The sequence below is a fragment of the Myxocyprinus asiaticus genome, chromosome 4 (assembly GCF_019703515.2).
Source record: "Myxocyprinus asiaticus isolate MX2 ecotype Aquarium Trade chromosome 4, UBuf_Myxa_2, whole genome shotgun sequence".
Lineage (NCBI taxonomy): Eukaryota > Metazoa > Chordata > Actinopteri > Cypriniformes > Catostomidae > Myxocyprinus > Myxocyprinus asiaticus.
In genome coordinates this window covers 45,345,845-45,370,226 of record NC_059347.1, presented here as the reverse complement: position 1 = coordinate 45,370,226, position 24,382 = coordinate 45,345,845, and the positions used below count along the sequence as shown (strand labels likewise).

Genomic DNA, 24,382 nt, shown 5'->3' with positions numbered 1-24,382 from the left:
TCTCCTCACATGGAGGTCTGTAGCAGACATTTAACCACAGATCAACTCGAAACGCAAATGACAAAAGGTTGAATGAGACAAAGGGTGTCAGCATCAGTGGCGCTCTTTGAATTAAACAACTATGTGCTTCGCTCATTGCTTTGATCCATGTGTGAGGGAGGTGAAAGACGTGATGAATGCATGCATCAACCTGTTTTTAATAAATGTATGTTTTATTTTGTGTCACTGTTTCACTGAAAAGTACTGTATATCAATAAAGGTTGAAATGCAAATCTGTAAGACCTGTTTGAAACCACGTTTGAAATAGATTAAATATGTGTAGTATAGTAAACTATATTTTAGCACAGTTCTTTATTTAATTTGATAATACAACTGCTTCATCGGAGTGTTTTGGTAGCTGCTAATGTATTTATAAATAACCAGGGTTGGGGAGTAACGGAATACATGTAACGGGATTACGTATTTAAAATACAAATATAGGTAACTGTATTCCACTACAGTTACAATTTAAATCATTGTTAATTAGAATACAGTTACATTCAAAAAGTATTTTGATTACTGAAGAGATTACTTTGCATTTTATTGTCATTTGTTTCATTTAATATTTAGTCCTTTCAAATGGAAAACATTTATCCATATAAATGATGCGATCCAAAGTGTATTTGAACAGCGGTGAAACACTTTCTTATGATGTGTTACATTCATACGAGCAGACAGAGAAGTAAGTTTGAAGTAAGTTTGGAGCAGAAGAAATAGAAATAAAGCTTGTGTAAATTGTCAGCTTTACGCTAAACTAAAATGCTATTTCTAGCCATTTTACATGCACATGTTACCAGGCACAATCATATTTTTTTATTAAGAAAATTCACGTTGGATCATAATTTCTTTTTTTCTAGTAAGAACTTATTCTTGATAATATTTTTTTTTATTATTGTTTTCCTGTAAAAATATCTAAAAATCCTTAAAACAAGATCAATTAGATTTATCTTGTTTTAGAAACAACACTGCATAAGATATTTAGGTTTTTCAGAGAATGTATTTTTAACAAGTGTATTTTGTCTTACTGTACTGGCAGAGTTTTTATAGTCAAAACAAGTGAGAAAATCTACCAGTGCTGAAGAAGTAATCCAAAGTATTTAGAATACGTTACTGACCTTGAGTAATCTAACAGAATATGTTACAAATTACATTTTGTAGCTTTTATTTATTTATTCTGTAATCTGTAGTGGAATACATTTCAAAAGTAACCCTCCCAACTCTGTAAATAAATACATCTAGGACATGTATCCAAAGAAAAGTCATTTGCAATCATTGTATGGTAGAATTTATTGTTGAATCTCAACTGTGATGAAATATCATCAATGAATGAAACGTGTTAATGAGACGGCCAGACTGCTGCAGGTTATACATATTTGATTTATTATTCAGGAGCCGAGTTTAGCTACATTTGCAAAGGAAAAAATATATTTAGAGGCAAATTTCAGCAAATTATCAAACTGAGATGTCATGTTAGTGCCAGATATATGATTTATTTATTTATTCAACTGACAGCCCTAAAAAAAAGAAATAATCTGCCTTCCAATTAATAAATCCCTGCACGTAGTCACACTGAACGCTGTAACCGGAAACGCCTGAGCCACACTACTTAGAACGTGGAAAGCCCATTTCTCCCATTAATTTTAATAGAAGTGGCCCATCTCTGCTAAATAATCTCTGATGCGGCCAAATAAGAGATTTTTGGAAGATTTTCTCTCACAAGAACAACAGTCAACCCATCCAGTCTGTCGCTCCGCCTTCTTGGTAAAGAATGATGAACACAAAAACATGAACTTACAAAAACACATAAGTAACGTTTTTGAATACGGTAACGAATGTTTTCTGATCGCATCGTTCATTTACATCAAATCATAACCAGGGGAAATGACGCTTCATTAGGGAGTGCTGACTGAATCTGGAAAGAACAGAAAGCTAACTGTAAAATCTCTGAATACAGAGTCGGAGACGTTGATTCCATTGGTTAAGATGATCTTTGTGCAGTCAAACTAGAAGTAGTTCCCTTGAGACTCAGTACACTTGACATTGCATTTGCTAATGCATATGGGGAGTGTCCTTCCATACGACCTAGTTGAAACCTCTATACAATAACGACAATATTGTAATATTGGCTATGGTGTTTGAGTCCCGCCCTTTTAGGCGCGAAGCTGTTCGCTATAAAAGCAGGTGCACAAACATCATTCTTCAGAATTTTCTTCCTTCAAGACAGTGATTCAGTTCTCATCTAGAAGCCTTCTACTGCTTCGCCGTTGACTACACGAGTCAGCGGGCAGGATCTTTACGGCAACCAGAAAACTCTCCGCTCCCCTGCAGTGTTCTGGCGAACATCACTGCACCTTGCCGCTTGACGCTTCGCTGGTAAACGGGCCGCTTCAGCATACTGATTCCCCGCAGCGCTTTGGCAGGAGTTGTGTATTTGCAATTGTATATTGTTATTTTGTGTGTGTGTATATATATATATATATATATATATATATATATATATATATATAAAGAGTCGCTTACGTGTTCGCGTCTTTTTAAAGATGTCATTCCATAAATGTTCCTTGTGCCAGAGGCACATCCCACCATCAGATCAGCATGAGAGCTGCATTCACTGTCTGGGCTGCGCCCACGCAGGGTCATGGAGATAGACGGTGAGGGCATGAGTCTCAAGTCACTTCACTCATGAATCGCCCTCATTCTGAGGGATGATTTAGCCTCCCATGCCCTCCAAACTGCCTCTTCTGTGACACCCGAGGGATCACATGAGGAGGCATGGCGGTGCCGCGAGTTCGAGCAGGATGAATTTGAGGTGGTTCTCGTGCTGGCACATGCCCCACGAGCCCCTCAATCTCCTTGTAACATGTCTATGCCGGTGCGTGACGAGCTCCGGCCCTCTGCAGGAGTGCACGGCCTCGTCTCGTTCGGAGGTTCTGATGCCGGGGATGATGATGATGTCATGTCTCTCGCTGCATCAGGCGAGTGGTCAGTGGATGACACTACCGCCCCTTCCCCCAGCGAGGGCGAGGAGCGTGTATGCACCACTGACAAGGAGATGCTTTGCGTCCTTTCAAGGGCAGTAGAAGAGCTCACGACGCGCCCATTCAAAATGTTAACTCAGAAACAGATCTTATTACACACCCGTCCTCGGGACTGATATGCGTCAATAGATCTGAAGCACGTGTACTTCATGTACCAATTGCACCGCGTTACAGGTGGCTTTTTAGATTTGCGTTTGAGGGAACTGCGTATCAGTGTATAAGCCGAACAGTGTGGAATATCTGTTCCCCATATGCGTTAGCAAACGCATATCAAGTGTACTGAGTCGTAAGGCAATGTTTCGGTTACGTACGAAACCTCGGTTCCCTGAGACGAAGGGAACAAGACATTGTGAACACTGGCCACACTACAAGACTCAGAGTTATTTTGAGGTGTGAGCGATGCGCTCCTTGTCCCTTAGTCAGAAAATTCTGAGGAATGGTGTTTGTGCGCCTGCTTTTATAGCGAACAGCTTCGCGCCTAAAAGGGTGGGACTCAAACACCATAGCCAATATTAGAATATTGCCATTATTTTAGAGAGGTTTCAACTAGGTCATGTGGAAGGACACTCTCATATGTGTTAGCAAATGCTCTCGTTCCCTTCGTCTCAAGGAACCGAGGTTACGTACGTAACTGAGAAGTTATGTACATTACATGTACTGGATTCTGAATCCATCTTCAGTAAACAATAAAAATATATTGAACAAATAATTTCTATAGTGGGTTAAATATGCGGGAAAATGCATTTACCACACAGGTTACATTCCACGGATCAGATGACTTGTCTTGTACAACATGGTTTTTTAAGAGTTGTTTGTGTTTGGCACAGATATGTTTTTAAATAGCCTACAATTTCTGGACACTTGATAATTATCAAAGGAATATTCCGGGGTTAATACAAGCTAAGCTCAATTGACAGCATTTGTGGCATAATGTTGATTACCACAAAATATCATTTTGATTCATCCCTCCCTTTCTTTAAACAAAGAAAAAATCGAGGTTACAATGAGGCACTTACAATGTAAGTGAATGTGGCCAATTTGGAGGGCTTAAAGGCAGAAATGTGAAGCTTATAATTTTATAAAAGTACTTACATTAATTCTTCTGTTAAAACTCATGTATTATTTGAGCTGTAAAGTTGTTTAAATTGAAATTTTACAGTCGTTTTAGGGTTTGTTGACATTTCATCGTCATGGCAACGAAGTGGTAAAATTGGCTATAACATTACACAGAAAATGTTAGTATATAACACTAAAATTAAAAGTTTACATGCATATTGTTTACGTCTTGTGGCTATACTTTTACGTAACAGTGGGTATTTTAACGTAAAAAAAAAAACGCCCTCCATTCACTTCCATTGTAAGTGCATCGCTGTAACCCAGATTTTAGGTTTTTTAAAGAAAAGGAGGGGTAAGTCAAAAGAAATTTTTGTGGTAATCAATATTATGCCACAAATGCTTTCAATTGAGTTTAACTTGTATTGAATCCGGAATATTCCTTTAACTGTTATTATCCATTTTGTGTTTTAGTACCCTGTCTAAAGGTTATCCTGAGTAAGACTATGGAATATTTATTTCCTTTATTTTCTTCAGGTTGTGTCCCATATTCTCATTTCCATATTGACTGAAGTTATAATAAAATGTTCTTAGTTTCTGCTTCTTTCTTTCCACAGCCCCGTTGCTTCAGATTTGGAAAGTTCTAATAGACTGTGTCTGAGTTCTGTTTTTCTAGACCTGTTGGCCATCTCTGCCTATGCAGCTTTCTGCTTCAAACAAAACTTTCCCATTGGGTAACACAACATTTCACACAATGTCAAAAGCTGTTTTGGGGTATAGAAGTATGTTCTACTGCTAAGTATGTGTTAACATTCATGCTACAACTGTCACATCTTCCCAAACTGTTCACACAAGATCTCCTTCCCCTGAGTATTAACCCATAACCGGACTACATTTCTCAGAACCCCCTTCTTCCCGCCATTGCCATTCATTCATTAACTCACTGTGTGTATAATCCCCCGCTCAAACTTCACTTCATTGCGAAGTCTTGCCTATTCACCCGTTGTCTTGCATTTCTGAGCATTATCGTCATCTACTGCCTGCCTGTCCCTTGGATTACCCCTTTGTTTACTGTCTTTGATTTGTTACTTTGTTTGGATTGCTTACCTGGTTTTGACCTCTGCCTGTTTAACTACGATTGCATTAAACTCTGCACATGGATCTTCACTAGGTGTCTGCCTCTGACTCGTTACAACAACATGTATGTGTATGTATGCAGAGCCTGGGGGAACGTTTGTTCACACTGATCCAGATTGCTGTCCTAGCTTTTCACATTCAGTACCATAAAGGGAAAACCATTAAATGTCAGAGAAGAGAGTGGCCAGTTTTCAAGATATACAGTAAATAATGTTGTTTTTCTTTGAATGTGTGTAATTTTTATTTTTATACAGGTATATTTCCTTGTGCTATATTGTGGCTTTATGCTCATCCTGGCTTCACCTTTGACCCCCGTGTCAGTGGTTGGACCCTTCATGAAAGGAATGCGCTGTTGATAATAGCTGGCAGGGTGAGATGGGACTTCTTTTTTTTTTTTTTAAATAAAAGATAAAGACTATCCATATAGAGAGTGCATTTGTATGAAAAACAATCCTTTGGTTTTGTTTTTATTTAAACAAAGTCAGTTAATCCAGGCAGGCAGTAACTACAGACGTGGTCACACAGGCCAGATTTCTACTGTCCCTGTTCTGGTGTTTCTCGGCTCTCTGAGCCGTAATTCTTAGTTCACTACAGGTATACAGACACTCAGTGGGCAAATAGGACAGAAATTCTTCTTTACTTGTGTATCAGACATAAGTACTGTAATTACCTCTCTTTTACATATTTTGTCTCTTTCTGAAGGAGACAGGCTTTTCTTTGTCGACTCGGGTGCATGCACTGGCCGTTGCAGTGATGTGATCCTAGCACAGGTTCTGTTAAACTGGAACAAATGCATGACAACCAAAGAGCAAGAGGGGCAACTGGAGAAAGAGAAGGCTGAATAGAAGAGGTAAAATAAACTCTGGCTACATGAAGAATGTCTCTTAACTCTTGTAATACAGTATATTGAACACTTATTCTGAGTCAAGTGCAAGGCAATGTATGACACTCGTGAACTCCTAAGGCATGCGCCCTGAAAGGCACATTACAATAGATGCATGCAATCGAGTCATTAAAGGGATCTGTAATGGGGTAAGGATGGGCAAGGAGGAAGTGGGAACTGGCTGAGCAGGCAATGTAAGTTTTAATGTAATAAATGATCTTAAATCAACCTAAGCACAAACACATAGACACACACAGCGGCCACATGTGGCTCTCTCTCTCTCGAACTGGCACCTCTGGCTCATCTTTGTCCCCCTCCCGGCTGATTAGCCCGATTCAGGGCCAGGCGTGTGCCCCGCCCTCTTCCTCGTCACACTCCTCCATTGCCCGTCTCAGGCCGGGGAGACCCCCGATATGATGTTCTCCCCTCCCTTCCTAGAGGGTGTGTGCTGCCCTTTCGGCCATGCCTGCTGGCAGGTCTTTCCTGCCTTTCTGGAGCCCTGGGAGAGATGGGGGGAAAGAGCGAGGCGGAGCTACAGAGAGAGGAGAGAGAGAACTGGCTCGGCAGTCCCCGGACATGCCGTCTCCTGGTCCTCAGCCACTCCGACCCCTGGCAGATGAAACGGCTCCTCCCCTTTCTCAGCGGATGACAGGAGTTCCTCCAACTGTCGGCGGCCGGCAGTGACCCCTCCGTCCCCAGGCAGGCGGCTGCTCTTGTCAGATGGCAGTGGCGAGGACTCTGTGACAGAGCATCCCTCTTCCCTGGATTTCGGCACCAATATAACGGGGTAAGGATGGTTAGGGAGGTGGCGGGAACCGGCTGAGCAGTCAACGTATGTTTTAATGTAATAAATGAATTTAAATCAACGTAAACACAGACACACACAGCGGCCGCATGTGGCTCTCTCTCTCTCGAACTGGCGCCTCCGGCTGATTAGCCTGATTCAGGGCCGGCCTTGTCCTCACTGCCCAGCCCCGCCCTCCTCGTCACAGGATCTTTTGCTAGAAATGTTTTATTTTAAGCAAATCTAATCTAAACTGCTGAGTTGGTAAGTGGCCAAGCAGGGCACTGTGGCGTCCACATAATTGCTGTTGCCCAACTCCTGTTGGGTGTGAACTAGCATCACTTGTGTTTTTGTTTTTGTTTTTTGATAGGCAAAGCAAAATCTAGTCAGTGCAGGTCCTCCATATACGCAAGTTGCATAGGGTGCTGTCAAAGACGTTATAAGCAGCCTAGTGCTTTTATTACTTGTCATGCAAACATAACTGTAAACATGTAATAAACATGCTAATATAAATGTAATGTCATCCTTAAAGGAGTCACATGTTTCCTAATAATAAATTGTAAGAATTATAATTTATTTATAATGAATTATTTTATATCAATGTACTTTTATCATTATATTTAAAATTCTTATTTAATCCTGTCATTATCATTAAGCTCATACACCAGGTGTCGATCTTCGATATAACCACTGTTTTACGAGAGAATTGCTTTCAATGTGGCATTTTCTTCATTTGTGTCAGTACACAAAGAATGCAAAATCAAAACGTGACGTGTCTTAAAATGTAACTGAAAGCACAAACCTGTTATATCATACAAGCTCTGAATGTCATGACATGTCAATACTTCAATGAACAATATCCATTTGAACTTTTAGTCCAAAGTTTGCACATTTAGAGATATGATGGATTTCTTCAGATTTCCTGAAAAAATATCTAATGTTTTTCAGTCAAATTTTCGGTCCGAAAAATATGCTTTCAACTGGGAAACTCTCGTATATGTGTGCCATTACATATTTAGAAAACTAGATGGTGCTAGAGCGTTAGTTTCTGTGAGCTGTCAATCAAAATTCGATTTCTATTATTTGAAATCTGATCCTTTATAGTTACGTTCAGACATACCATTCAGTTTGTTTTTTTCCTTTCTGATTTCTGATTTTAAAATGCATAGTCATGCATATGTCATGACACCTACATCCTGAAGTACATAATGATGCTGAGTTGAGTTTCTGTTAGCAAAGAGAACAAAATGAAAGACTCCGTATTTGTTAATGGATAAATTATATTCCGATGTTTGATGGATCTAAATTAAACTGTTACACGCTTCTTGTTGTGGCCACTGGTCTTGATATCAAATGAACACTGTGTTGATTCATGTGTAAAAAGTATTTGTAAAACTATTGTTTACTCGCTGGATAAGTGTTGGGGTGATTTGTGTAAAAAAAATATATATATATATTCGCTTCATAAGTGCTACACTTCAATTAGTTTGAATGCAGGTAAATGTATATAATTATAGGAAAAATAGCATATACTGTACCACATGATGAATGTAATTTTGCTGTAATAGGCATATGTTTGCAGCTAGGTAATTTTATAAATTTGTCAGAAAACTCGATAACAAAAAACAAAACAATAACCAGTGGAAATGGCTAAAAAAAAAGTGTAAATTCTGAAAAAGCTTGAACTTTCCAAAAGAAGTTACGATTAGCTGTAAATGCGTTTGCATTTGCAGAAATAGACCACTAGGTGGCAGAAAAGTAGTTTCTTTTTACACTAGAATACTGCAAGTGTAAATTGCTGTACATGTACACTGTTGCTCTATTCTCATAATATATTTGTAATTGCATGTAGTGCAATATTTGTCTTTCACTTCAACTATGTTTTGACTTGAATGCATTTAGACTTCTGAATGTGAATTTGCATCTCTGAAGCAAAAACGTTTTGATTCTTTAATGTTTTCTGAGGTTTTTTTTCTTCTTCGCTCAGTTTTAAGATATGAATCAGTTTTATTTTAAAACTGTTAAAATTTACACTGCACGTTTTAGACACATTATGTAGTAAAATGTTCTTTACCAATAAAAGCTCATTATATATATATATATATATATATATATAAGTTTTATCCTTTTATATAACCTGTTTTTTAGTCATGCTGGGTGAAAGTGTCTTGGGGATTAGTTGTGATGTCAACAAGACATTTAAAGGTATTGAAATGACAGACAGCATGTCCCCCTGTTGCTTAGGAGCTATGTTGTTGGTGCGGTATGGTTTGTTGGGTCTGGTTGTGTAGTCTTGGCTCTGTCTGCTTTGTGGGAGGTCTTCTCTGTGTGGGATGTGTGTGTTTCCGGAGCAATGAAAACTCACTGAAACATGAGTCAAAGCGTGTATGTGTATATGCGTGTGATTCTCTCCTTATCTACCTGTTCGACGGATCTCAATCTACTATAATAATGATCTAATCTGCTTGTCTGTGTGGAAACACCATGCCATGTATGTGTTTGTATGCCCAGCCCTTGAGGGTCTGAAAGAATAGTGTGTTTGTGTGTACACTGCATGTGAAGACTTGAAGAATTATACAGTATGTTAGTCTGTTAAAATTAGTGATTTACATGCATATTCTATGTTCATAACTTTTACATATACATTTTTCTAATGTGAGGTTTTATATCTGTTATCTCTGGACTTTGATCTGTGTAGTTCAGTTGTGTCTGATAAGCAGTCCATTGATGCAGTCTTTACATATATCTGAAGAATGCGGTCTTGATGTTTGGTGAGTATTTCTATCTGTGTGGGCTTCACCAGAGTGGCTTTTGATGGATGATACAGATCTGACTGTAGGCTTGCATTCATGATGTTTTAAATTTTTGAACAAACACATGCTGTTAACTTCTGAATCAATGCAGAAGTGTTTTTGGCCCTATGGACTCAATTAAACTTCTCTTTCACAACACTGTAAATTGTAGTAACCTGGAATAATTAATTATCTGTTTTTACTTTAACCCTTAAAATTACTTCTATTCTTGTGACCTTATATAGTCAGGTTGGTTTAGCTATGTAACCAAATGAAGCACATTTTTTAGGTTACCTGACAAAACTTTTTATTGTATAGGTTAATTTGTGTATCAATGTTCAACAATGGACATACATGCATCACAGAATTAAAATATTATTCATGTCATTTTTTTTCCCGAAAGTCATGAATATTTCTACCACAGTATCAAATGTTTTTAATAGCAACATTGTTTGTAGTGGAAATAATGCCTTACAGTTTTAATTTTAAAAACTTGATGTATAATTTTCAAACAATAAATATTGAAATGGTTTGTGTTTTTCACTCTTATATTGTATTAAACGTAATTATTAAAAAAAAATGGTTTTCATAGTTTCAGATTGAAAGTCTGGTTCTGAGAAAACAGTAAAATAAAATCTGTAAATAAAAGGCATTTTAAAAATTAGTAAAAATTAAGCAGAAACCATGGGGAAAAAAGTTTCTAGCCTTTGTGAATTTTTTTCTTCTTCATAAAACAAGCAAAAGTTGAAATTTCAATAAAGATCAAGACCTGTGTTTCTCACTGAAACAGCTTTGTAAAACCAAATACTAAAACTGAAATCCAGTTTACCAAGAAACAATGATAGAAAAATGACATTTCTGCTGTGGCATTATTGTCAGGTATTTAGGCAAAAGTAAGTGTGTGTGTGTGTGTGTGTGTGTGTGAGAGAGAGAGAGAGAGAGAGAGAGAGAGAGAGAGGGAGGGAGGGAGGGAAAAGGAGAAAGGATAGGCCCCCTGAATAAGTTTGAATTTCTGATGAAGGGGTGAAAAGAGTAGGCCACTGAAAAACTACTCTGTATGAAGTACTGTTACATCAGGGTGAATCTACTTGAACAATGAAAGAAATCACTTGTGTTTGTACCTATCTCTTGTTTGTGACTGCAGCCTTTTCCATAGATTTTTAGAAAAGTGCAGCAAACTTGTTCCTCCAACAACATGATCATAGGAAATTTACATGCTGCTCCCAAATATTCATGGATCCCGAAATCGACCCCATTCTGCCAAACTACTGACAAGCGGCATCCCCATCAGTCATTTTTGCATAAATTAAAATGTGTTCACCATTCCCGTAGTGCTTCTGATAGTGTTGTGTGTGTGCACCATCTCAGAAACATGGGTTCTGGGCCTGTGAAAACCAGAAAGTAATCATGTTCACACAAACAAAGGTGAGTGTGATTCAGAGCTTGCATTTTTGCTCTAAAATTACTGTATTTTATTACTCCACTGATGATTAAGTTTAGGGTTGGGGTTTGGGTAAGAGAGTAGGATTAATAAAATATGCTTTTCTGTTGACTGTATTAGGTAATTTACAACTAAAAATACAACTCGCTTTTGCCGCCACCCTAAGGACATGTCACCTCAACAACACTTCCAGCTTTGGCCACTGGGGGCAGCGGTTTCTAGTTTGGTATGCACAGGCTGATTTCAGCAGAACTTTCGACCTCCTGTTGCTGAATTCTCAACAGAGGGTGTTTTATTAAATTCTTATTCACCTTTGTTCTGAACATGGAAGTGTTCCACGATTCCCTGCTTTGATGTATGCCAATGTGATGTTTAACATATTCATTTTGAAAAAAAAAAAAAACATGTTACCATGTTATCGCATTGTGCCGATACTTAGAGTTGCGATCATCAGTGTTGGGGAGTAGCTAACTACATGTAGCGACGTTACTAACTTAACTACATTTTCAGTGGCTTGACAGTAGCTCAGCTGCTTTTAAAACAGAGTAGCTTTTCCAGTAGCGAACTACTTTTTCCAGAAGGTAGCGGTGTAGCATGACCAAACACTACATCATGTTGGTCAGATTATAACTAATAGCCTTCCTTATTGCGTAGAAGCCAAACTTTTACCGGCAAAACGTCTGACGATCTGGCAGCATATTTCTGTCTGCTGACCAGAATCAGGCAGCGTCGTCGTTGTCTTTTGTAATGGCAGCTCACAAAAATAGTGAATTACCACCATCTACTGAGAGCTTATTACAGCTCACTTGGATAAGAAGAGATTGTCTGGTGGTTATGTAAAGCGAGCAACCACCGTTTGTATACCTTTACAAGACGTACAGGGGCAGGTAAATCTGAAAATGATAAAAAATCACCATTTTATTCTATGAAACAAAGAATGTTTCATACACTTTGTTCTTAATAGATCACACAATAGCATATTTACCTTTACTATTTTAAATAAAATAATTAAAAAAGTTATTGCCTTTTGAGGGATTTTGTTTCTGTTCTAAATATGTTTTTCGCTTATCTGTGCATTATTGGGAGCAGTGAGTGAATGATTATATTTATAAATATACAGTATATATTATTATAATAATTACTATCATGCAGAACTATTTGATTTCTCCATTTCTTAGCATTTAATTATTTTCATGTAAAATAAATAAAATGATTGGTAAAATAAATTATTTATGGCATGTATTATTATGCAACAATCTATGATGACCATCCATCCACTATTTTTGGACCTGAACAAAGTGAACAAATATTTGTAGAGCAACCTCTGTATGTGACCTGTAAAGCTGCCACTTGCATGTCAATGGCAAAACAGTCAGAAAATACAGTGAGCATGAGCCCAGGTGAGGGGAGAAACAAGCCCTAAGTCTTTATTCACATTATCCACACTAAATATTATGTGACAAGAACAAAAAATGCCAGCCCAAGGAGAGTTTGTCATAAAAATGTGATCTTTAGGGAAGCAGGCTACACCTGGCCACAGCAGGACTGAGAAGTGTGAAGTATAGTATAAAAAATATTTTTTAATGGCATCTGATCTTTTTTGTTTTTATTTTATACTGTTTATTTTATGGTCATTATTAACTGTGTTAATGTTACTATTTATTAAATTTATTAAATACATTTAATATATTTAAACACATTAAATGTATTTAATACATTAATAAATGTGTTAATTTTGTTAATATTATTGGTTTGAAAAAAATTACCTCATTAAGTAGCTTCAATGTAGCTAGCTACTTTTTGATAGTACCTTGTAGTGTAGCTAACTACTTTTTCAAAAGAGTAGCTTGACTGTAGCTTAACTACTTAAAATTATGAGTAGATTGTCGCTTGTCAAACTACCGTTTCAGAGTAGCTTCCCCAATGCTGGCGATCATTGTCTTTGACAGTGCCTCACCCAAGTGCGTAGATGATGGTCTGAGGTATTGATATCATTTAACTACTTCGAGTTGGCTGCCGGCATGCTGCACGAGTCTGTTTGTTTGTAGCTTGCTAGCCTGCTTAGCATTGCTTATTCCTCTACGCTCATCATTTTATCTTACCGCGTGCTGTTTTTTCCCCCCGCTTTTCTACTGTTTCAACTGTGTGTATATTACCGCGCGCACATGTTTTCATTCTTTTTTTCCCATTTGTCTTCATCTTGCATTTCAATTGTGTGCATTCATTTTCTTCTCTGTGGTTTACACAGTTTATTGCATCAATCTCAAACATCTGCTGATCAGGAACTAACACAACAACAGCAAACAACTGCGTGAGGGATTCACATTGACCTCAAACACTCACCGCTCAAGAACAACCATAACAACAACAACAACAAGCAATTGTGGTAAGTCACAGCATCCACTCATATTATTGCTTCCTGCATTGCATGCATGTTTACTATAGATTCTTCCATCAGAAGTGAGGGGTTTACATGTGATAAATGTAAGGAAGTATTCAGGCTGACGGAGAAGGTTTGAGTTAGAGACACGCATCTGAACGCTAGTGGAGGTCAGTGAGAAAGAGAAGCCGGTAGACACTGTTTCAGATGCGGGTAGTTCAGCGAGCAACACACACACTTTGGTTCTGGCTGTAGAGCCCCCGCAGCAGGGCGTTTGGGTGACGTCTCGGCAGCGTACTCGCTCAGCAAAGCGACACCGCTCTCCCATTCCTGTTAGGGTTTCCTAACGATTCTTCCCACTCAGTGATGCACTCACTGAGTGCATCATGTTGAAAGAGCCTTGGTTTTAGGAGGTTCTGTTGTAAGGAACGTGGAAATAGAGATACCAGCCACTATTGTTAAATGAATTTGTGGTGCCAGAGCGTCTGACATCAGATCAAATTTACAAGTACTGGCTAGTGCTAAACGTAGATTTTCTAAAATTGTTATTCATGTTGGCACTAACGATGTTCGGCTTCGCCAGTTGGAGATCACTAAATATAATATTAAAGAGGTGTGTGAACTTGCAAAAACAATGCCAGACACTGTAATATGCCCTGGCCCCCTCCCTGCTTGTCGTGGTGATGAGGTTTATAGTAGATTAGTGTCACTGAATGGCTTGATGTCTGATTGGTGTCCAGAGAATAGCATAGGATTTATAGACAACTCGAATAGTTTTTGGGGTAGACCTGACCTGCTAAAGAGAGACGGACTCCATCTCTCCAGGGAAGGTGCCGCTCTCTTCTCTAGTAATTTGGCTCATAGTCTTAATAGTGATAGTATTTTACTAACTGGGGCCCAGGTCAGGAAGCAGACAAACTGGCTAATCTGAACATCTGCTAGCTGCCTTGAGACGTCACACAGGTCACATAAACAAAACCACATAGAGACTATATCACCTAGATATCACATAGAGACTGTATCTGTTCCCCAGATTACCAAACACGAACCCCTCCTTAAATCATTTAGAAAAAATTTTATTATGGTAAAACTTGAAAATAAAAAATAAAAATAAATAAAAAAATAGAAGATAAACATCATATAAAGAAAGGGCTACTAAACATTAGATCTCTTTCAACCAAAGGACTAATTGTAAATGAAATTATTACAGATCATAGTTTAGATGCGCCCTGTTTGACCGAAACCTGGCTTAAACCAGATGAATATATTAGTTTAAATGAATCTACTCCCCCAGATTATTGCTATAAACATGAGCATCGCCTGAAGGTTTTGGTGTTACTCAGAGGACAGGATATAAGTTTAAGTCTTTTGAACTAATAAGGCTTAATGTGATACCGTCAGATACAATTAAAAAATCCTTTTTTTTGCCTTTTTACAGTATAGTACAGTATAGTATTCCCAATTCATGCGTTCATGATGTCAAGACTAGATTATTGTAAGGCATTACTGGGAGGATGTCCTGCAAGTTCAATAAATAAACTTCAATTGGTTCAAAATGCAACAGCCAAAATGCTGACTAGAACCAAGAAATATGATCATATTAGCCCCATTTTATCATCGTTACATTGGCTACCTGCTAAATTTCTTATTAATTAAATTTTGTTATCTACGTTCAAAGCTTTGAATGGTCTAGCTCCGCAGTACTTAAATGACCTTCTATCACACTGTATTCCATCACGTTCATTACGATCTCAAAATTCTGTCCTGTTAATAGTTAATAGAATATCAAAATCCACAAAAGGAGGTAGATCCTTTTTTTATTTGGCTCCTAAACTATGGAATAGTCTCCTTAACAGTGTTTGGGACGCAGACACACTCACTCAGTTTACGTCTAGACACAAGACTCATCTATTTATCCAGTCATATACCTAATTTATCCACCAACTCACAATTAGGCTGCTTTAGTTAGGTCTGCCGGAACCAGAAACATTTATCATGCTCTCTAACTCTGCAAAAAATGTAATGGCATCTAAACTAACATTATTCTATTTGTTTCCCTGTCTCGACCTCGGGATTCATATTGAGGTTACCAGAGCTGACCAGATCCACCTCCGTTCCTGCTTGGTGTTGGACTCCACTGCTATGTGTCTCTGAGTGATGACGACTAAACGCAGCCGGTGCAAGCCAGACATCTCTTCAGTCTGTTACGATGGACTTCAGGGGATGAACTGATGCCAACTCCAACCATAAGACATGGGATACTTCATATGCCACTGCCTGAACCTTGGACTGACCTCACTGAAATGACCGGCTGGTTGAACTGCGATGCACTTCACTTAACTCTGCCTGCATCACCTTGGTCTAATGATGGACTACACTCTTAAAATGGAATACATAGACTTCAATTCAATCAATTATCTGCCAACAAAAGCCTTCATCGGCCAATTAACAAAGGACAATGCATCAATGTGAACTTCTGCAATCAATCCAGGCTGAACTTCAATGACATTAGTCATTTATTTTACAGTTCATACAAAATCTTTGTATAAACACTGGCCCTTAACATTTACTTAGTTTACTCATTTTAAACCATCACCTGCACTGCACATAAATAACTAATATTGGCATTATATTCACGCTGGTTAGCCAGAGGGGAATTGGCCCCCACAGAGAGCCTGGTTTCTCCCGAGGTTATTTTTCTCCATTAACCAACATCTTACGGAGATTTGTGTTTCTTGCCACAGTCGCCTTTGGCTTGCTCACTGGGGTTCTAAATACAATTATGATTTAATGATTTATTTTTATACACAATTTACAATCATATTAAATCAAACTACACAATGATGACTAAGACTTTATAAATATTACAGTTTTCATTTTCTGTTAATGCATGATTTTCTGTAAAGCTGCTTTGAAATGATGTGTGTTGTGAAAAGCGCTATACAAATAAAAATGACTTGACTTATGATAGCCAACAACTGTGTAAGATAAGACTGGAGTATTTTTGACTCCAAGTAACACATATAATGGTGATTGTTCTCCGTCTGGTTCACTCGTTTCTATAGTTTTTACTTTGCTTCTAATGGAGAAACAGTCCAGCGGCAATCGGTCAGAAAAACTTTGGATAGCAAGCCTAAAGACAGAATCCTGGCCAGTATGACCTCTTATGGCATTCATTGTAAACATGCCCCTCTTTGCAAATTTTGAATTGAGTGAAATATTACTATTTTAAGTTTTTCTTTAAATCATATCTGAGGATTTCAGTGATTTTGAGTTTTTTATTTTATTTTAATTTTTTATGCTGAATACTTCTAGTATATACTATTTAGTGGACTGGTCTATTTTAGGGTGTCTGATATACTCTAATATGTGTAATTTAATGGCTAAATTTGAGCTGATTCTAGATCAACACTTACAATCTCTATGTTCTGATATGATTCATGCTCAAGGGGAAAGTTGAAATAATTAACATGCCACTGAAACTGACTCACTAATAGCAGGGTTGCTTTGTGACGTTAGTTACGAAGATTGTGATGACATTCTGCTCGTTGAAGTTTTTTTTGTATGAATTGGGGTTCATTTCTTGCACAAGTCTTTGTTGGCAAGGGTTTGTTATATCACTCTCCCACGAACAAACACACACACCCCTCACCACACCTTCAATCTGACACATGCACAGACAAACCTGCACTACTTTGCTCTATCTTTTTGTTTTGTTTGAGTGTGCAAGTCAACCATAATTGTGTTGTAGGTGGCAATCAAGCAGACAGCAGTGCAGAAGTATGCTGTTTGTCCTGCTTTCTCTTGTAGCTCTGAACTGGAGCATAGCAACTTTGTCCTGCCTATCTACAAACACACGCATGTAGAGCCAAACTTCAGCCCACTCTGGTTAGATATATGTTGTCTATCCCAAGCAGGATATGAATTATAGACATCTACAATTCATATCTGCAATGAAATTACTATTAGTGAAAATGCTATTTTTTTATTTTTATTATCAGTAATCAGGTTTTCATGAGTAAAAACATAATTCTTGATATTGAAAATGATGTTATTATTCACAGGGATACCAAATCTTGATATCAAACATGGAATTTCAACTAGTAAAAAAACAACTATTGATATCAGTAACGTCATTTTCACTCGTAGAATTTCACAATGATCTGTCATTCGCTTCTATTCAAAACATAATTCCAGTTATCTATAATTATTTTTTTACTAGTTGAAATTCCAAACAAATATCAGCTCTGTACTTCTTACTAGTAAAAATATTTTTTTATACCAATAATTACATTTTTACCAGTGCAAATGCCCATTTCGATATCACAAATGGAATTACAACTAAAAATGCTAATATTTGATATTTTTACTAGTGCAAACCTACTGATATCTTACTGATAACTTTATCATTCTCTTACACACAAATAAATGATTTGAAGGTCACCCTAAACATACTTTTGTTTGTTTTGCCTAAATCCTAAAACCTAAATCAAGGCAAAATTAAGGCTTTATCAAATATGTTAGTGAATTTATTGGATTAATTAATTGTTTTAAGGTTTTTGGTGCCCTACCTTCTATCTGCACACACACACACATTTATTTTGGCACATTTATCTAAGATAATATGTGTGAGTGAGTCCTGAAATTTTTAAATGTTTTCCAACTGGAAATGAAGTCTTTCTCTTTCTCTCTCTGGTGGGTGTGGGGTGAGTTTTGGGGTAGTTTGGGGGATTGCTGTTGCTTTGGGAACAACCTGTGGAAGCCTCTGTTTGTTGCTAGGAGATTTTATGCTTTCAGCAAGAAAATCTGGCTCCCCCTTCAACTGAACCCCCACACATACACACACTCAGTTTTGGAGTTTGCCAACTGATTAATTCAGAAAATAAGATGTTAATACCAAAACAAATATTTGTTCAAAGCTAAATCTGATGATATTCTTTATGGTTTCATGCATCTCCCACCCTCATGCACTTGCCAGACTTCTAGATGCTCACTTTAAGGAACAAACAGCACATTTATTTATAATTATATTATTTTTAATAATGCTTTTTTAATTAATTTAACGGTTTATTTAACATTTTATTCTTTATTACAAAGTTAACATATCATATTGCCTTGCACGGTCGTTTTCATTAGATACCCTGCCTCTAAAAAGATTTAAAACAGTGCAGAAGTTACTGACATTGGACTCAAACTTCACCATACAGCTTCCTGCTATAGAATTTATGCGTCCAGCGCAGCATATTTGTCGTAATATGCGTGCGTTAGTGATGTATGTTTATAACTCCCATCCCCCTATTAAAACTCTTCCTTGCCATCTCCCCCATTGCTCCCCTCCCCTCCACCCCCGATTAGCCGGTCCTGACTGCACCATTACCATGAGAATAGCGGGGAGCAGCGAGCGGGTTAAGCTTGGGACTGCTGAGAGAGGGAGACGAGGCACTCAATGCAATGCTAATTTTCTGCACGGTGGGAGAGCGAGAGAAAGGAGAACAAAGGCGAGCATAAGAGGCGCTGAGAACTGCGCGCTTTTACTGCGCGCACCTGCGTGCTCAAAAGCGCAGGACAATGAGACTCCGAAACGGCCAATTACAGCCCGGACAGCCACTCGCTTTCTCTCCTAGAAAAAAAGCGGGGCAAAGTATTAAAAGAGAGAGAGAAACGGGAGGGATATTCTTCCGACCTCTGTGTTTTGGTCCTCCTAACTTTTATCAGTTTTCGATGTCCACTTTCTTCTAGGGGTTAGGTGACGGAGGTCAGATGTCCCCTCAGCACTCACCAAGACCCTGCCCCTCCCAAATCAGTGTTCTTCTAAACTAATTGTTCCTTTTACTTGCTTAATTTGGTGCGTTTTAGCTCATTATAATATTAGTCATATCGACTTAAATGCGTGAATGTCGCGACCATAAGCCCGCTATCGTATTAACGATGAATTAAAGGAGACTGGTCGCTTTTAAATGGGCAGGCATGTAAAGTAAATCCATATGTGATTTAATTAATCATTACGAAAATAATTTCAGTAATTTCGCAATAAATACAGATGTGTTTGGGTTGGGCTGCCTTGGCGCACTAGTACACATCACATTATTGTCTAATGCGTGAAAGTGTGTATGTGGCGTCATAGTACAGCAACACCTGTCGTCTTATCATTAAACTAACTTGGGCCCTTCTTTCTTTACAGCATTTACTACATATGAACGACACAATCTAAGTGCTCAGCTTAGTTTATATGAATTTGTAAAATATTTAGCCTATGTATCTGGGAAGAGACAGATGTAGCTGACGCATTTATAATAAGAATCATTATGAGGCATTAAGGACATACTTATTAATATTATGCCCTTACCCAAACCCATTATCTACACTTAACCAATCAGTAGAGTGTGTAAACATGATAGGAAGCTGTGTGACAGAAGCAAGTAATTGTCGCGTATAAGATGGAAACATGTCCAGCGACCTCATTGGCTGTAGTGAAAGTCCTACGATTTCAAACGAGTGCAGTCGCACGATATCATACGAATTAGCCAAATTTAAAAAAAGTCGTACGAATCCTGACGATTTCGCTGTAAGAGTATGTTGAATTATTATTCATTTTGATTAACTCCTCTTATGGCTGAAAGGAGATGGTCTTCAGGCTGAAAAGCAGCTTTTCTGTAAAGTGCAAAAGCATGTACGATTAAAATGAGAACTGGATTTTGGACATAAGGGGGACAAAGAAAGACAAGTGTACAAAAATAATAAAATACTTTATTAATTTTTTTTTTCTATCAAGGTTGTCAAGTCCCATACAAGATTATTAACCCTTACTGTAAGGGCTTTAAAGTAAAAAAGAAACATTTAACAACAATACATTCTTAGTCAAACAGTCTTATAACAAGCTCATAAAGTTTTTTTTTTCTCTCTCTCTCATGAACATTATTCAAAACGTTTTGACTTTCCCTCTTTTTACACAACCGTTTTATTCACAATGTTCTATTTCTCAAAGGAGTTGAGAATTAATTGTTCTTTTTAATAGAAAATACAGTCAAATCCCTCTAAGCAGGATCTCTATGTTCATGTTCACTTTAATGCAACAAAAATGTGTTTATGCTCAGGGCATAAATGTATCTATACTAACGTTGGAAATCAAACAAAAATGTCTAAACCATTGTGCATTTTATATTTTTTCATTACCTAAGCAATGAAGAGCAGCACAATCTTTGTGAAAGCTAAAAAGTCAAACTTGGGAGATAATTATTATTAATTATTTTAATTATTAATTATAATAATTATTTTTTTAGATGTTTTGATAATCAGGACAAGCAGCGACTCAGGGAATATGTGCTTGGTTTGTTCCCTTCTTTCATTATTTAGTGTTTTCAGTGATGCATTTGAAGTCAGTAATCAGTGAGATATTAAACTAGCTGGAAAAAGGTCTTGACTATGCAAATAAGAATTAATCAACCAGTCAGCTGGTTAGCTTAAACCCACAGACCAATCAATTACAGAAAAAAGTGTGCCATGTTACACTCAACTATAAGCAATTCCAAGACCAGTGCACCAGGCATGTGGTCACTGTGACATAATTATCTACAATTATGCAGAAAACAATGACAAGGACAGTAGAAAAATATACGATGACATAAGAGTGACGCACATTCCACACAATATTCTGAGGCACTTCAACAAGGCCAAAAGTCCAGCTGCCTTGGGTTTTCCAGTTTAGCAATGTGACCACACACCCTCATCCTTTTTACATATCAAGTTCATGCATCTACATCGGCACTTCAAGTCATGTTAGCCCACAGCAGTGGCCCACTACAAGCCTCCAGACTTGATACAGGAAGGTGATGACACTTTCCTTATCAGATGTGAGTGAGAGGTGCTGTACCAGTGAGGTAATGCTGTTGGATGTTAGAGTAGCCTCTCTGTGCTCCACTGTCTGAGGTGTCTCCACCAGGGATATACATGCTAATCATGTCTCTCAGGTCTCCTTGTAAAGGACCTCGCGGGTGGCTGTGGGCACCAGTGGGAGAGTGGGAAACTTGGTCTGGTTTTACCATGGACATGACTGGGCTGGACTGCTGTGGAGTGCTGCTGTAGGTCATAGGGCTGGAGAGACAAAAGAAGAAAGATGTTGTCAGACACTGACTCGGGACTTTTCTCATATGTGCATATACTGTACAAATAAATATATTGACGTGGACAGTGCAGGTGCATACACTTTTAATGCGAAATAGATTATGAACTTACTTGTAGGAGTTTGCGCCATTCATATAAGTTTGCGCCGTGGCCATGGCAGATGGATACTGCAAGGTAGACAGATCATAGCGGTGCAGCTGCTGACTGTAGCCCAGAGCATCAGTCTGCATGCCAGCATAGCCACCTGCGTGACCCCAGCCGTAGCTGTCCATCCTCGGGCTTCCCCCCGAGCCTTGAGCAGCGGCTGCCGCCAGCAAGTTGCCGGCTGATAGAGGATACTTGGCAGCCGGGTTGTCCTTCTTCAGCACCGGTTTCGTCTTACGACGGGGCTTGTATTTGTAATCAGGGTACTCCTTCATGTGCAGGGCACGAAGTCTCTTGGCCTCGTCAATAAACGGCCGTTTTTCCGCGTCAGTCAACAGCTTCCACTCCGCGCCCAGACGCTTACTGATCTCCGAGTTGTGCATTTTGGGGTTCTCCTGCGCCATCTTGCGCCTCTGACCCCGAGACCAGACCATAAAGGCGTTCATAGGCCTCTTAACTTTGTCCATAGGATCGCTACTCTGTTGCTGGTTGTTGACAGCCGGTTTGGTGGCTCCGTGCGTCACGCCGTGAGTTACTCCACCGTGCAGCTGGGTCATTCCTTGCGCGCTCTGGTGCGTCGGTGGCACCGAAGCCTTCATGTCGTGTTCCAGCATGCTGTACATAGCTGCCCACAGAGCAAATGGGTGACACTAAAGTATCACCGTAAACTATTTAGTGACTTAAAATCAAATCCACTGACTTTTCAGTGTGCGCCGAACGAATACTTTTACTTCTTTACGCGCATGTTACATGGACACAAAAGACGAAATGGAAACTAACACTAACTATAACCAAGACTGTTTGTAAATCTCTAAAGACGATCAACAAGTTCTGATACGACGTTAGTTTGCATTGAAAATGAAAACAGGTCCGAGCTAAAAATGTGCGTCTTGCCTGCAACTCTTTCAGTGCTTGAGTGATAATAGAATTTCATCACTGTCCGCCTCCAGCTGCTTTCTTTCTCTCCACATTAGCATAACTAAAGAAGGGGTGCGGTGAAGAGAGCAGGAGGAGGATTCCGTTTCGGGGAGAAGAGATTCTGTCTTCACCTGCAACTTTCTACACTAACACAATATACGGTAGAATGTTTATTACAGTGTATTGCAGTGCTATATTACATACTAATTAACTATTAATGTAGAAAATTATTCAATGCAATAAGTCGCTCCACTTAATAATGGACCCATAACTAGACTGCCCTTGAACAGAGTCTTATGAAATGTATCAAACTGGAAACCACACTGGAGAAAAAAATGACTAGTGAGATTTACTTAATTTTATTTTTTAAGTTTAAGTAAATGTTAATGGTATTAAATCTACTTAACTTCTTGACATAATATTAATTAAAGTGAGTTAGTAACTTTAACTTAAATATTTTAGTAAATACAGTAACTTTATACTTTCAGATATACATGGTACTTACACTTATTAAAATGTAAATGAACATATTCCAACATGTCATGTCTTAAACTTTCCTTACAAACACGTTTAATCATGCACCACACGACATTTGGAAGCCTCTCACAGTAGGGATGGGCGGATCGATACTAAAGCATCGATACTTCCGATACTGATGTGGTATCAAGAATATCGATCCTTACATAAAAATATCGATTCTGAAGGTTTTTTTTTAACTAGTGATCTAGTGAGCTTCGAAGTGGAAAAAAGAATTATATGAGCGAATTGTTGCATGGCAACGGGACTATTTTTTCTTCTGCTCATCTTGACGCACAGAAATGCTAAAATACACCAGCAGTCACAGACAGCGCTCACCTTTTCAGTCATAGTGCTCGTTCAAAGAGGGAGCAGTGTTTTCCTGAGGTAATTGTCTGTAACAATTTTTACAGACTTATTTAAATTCAGAGTTGTTAAAACATTGATAACTGAATCGAAAATAAAATAAGTGGAATCGGCCATTCCTAACTCACAGGGAAGCTTAATGCATGGTATTGTGAGAGAGAGCGTCACCATGCATTATAGGAATTGTTATCAACACATAAAGTTGCGCACACAGACCTCAACACTTGGTGCACAAAACACAATGACGGTGACAATCAACAGAATGTTTTTGGATCACGAACAGGTAATTTTGAGTAGAAAATGAACTTCAGAATGCACAAAAAAAGAAGTTACTAAACGTAACATTATTTATTCAATCCCCGTGCACAGGGTTGGTTGAGTAACGGAATACATGTAACGGGATTACATATTTAAAATACAAAATATAACTAACTGTAGTTACAGTTTTGAGGGTTCCTCAAAATCTACAAACAATACCCCATAATGACAACGTGAAAGATTCTTTTTTTAGTTTTTTATTTTTAATACATTTGCAAAGATTTCAAGCAAACTTCTTTCATGTTGACATTATGGGGTATTTTTTTTTGTAGAATTTTGAGGAAAATAATGAATTTAATCCATTCTGGAATAAAGCTGTAACATAACAAAATGTGGAAAAAGTGAAGCGCTGTGAATACTTTCCGGATGCACTGTACTTAATCTCTTATGCTGTATTTACTTCACCTCAGAATCATTTTTCAGTGCACTACAATATCTGGGACATTTCTTCT

The 24,382-nt window shown here is 38.2% G+C and overlaps 1 protein-coding gene and 1 pseudogene across 1 annotated transcript; one reads left to right on the top strand and one right to left on the bottom strand.

Annotated features, from left to right (window-relative positions):
- The first annotated feature begins 2,899 nt into the window (after positions 1-2,899).
- Positions 2,900-6,112, top strand: LOC127439766 (mannose-P-dolichol utilization defect 1 protein-like; annotated as a pseudogene).
- Positions 6,113-20,274: 14,162 nt separating this feature from the next.
- Positions 20,275-22,713, bottom strand: LOC127439283 (transcription factor Sox-19a). Its single transcript, XM_051695518.1, has 2 exons — positions 21,780-22,713; positions 20,275-21,638 (listed from the first exon to the last, which is right to left on the bottom strand). Exons 1-2 carry the CDS (start codon positions 22,433-22,435, stop codon positions 21,392-21,394), a joined length of 903 nt encoding a protein of 300 aa, XP_051551478.1. The 5' UTR covers positions 22,436-22,713; the 3' UTR covers positions 20,275-21,391.
- Between the last annotated feature and the right edge of the window lie 1,669 nt (positions 22,714-24,382).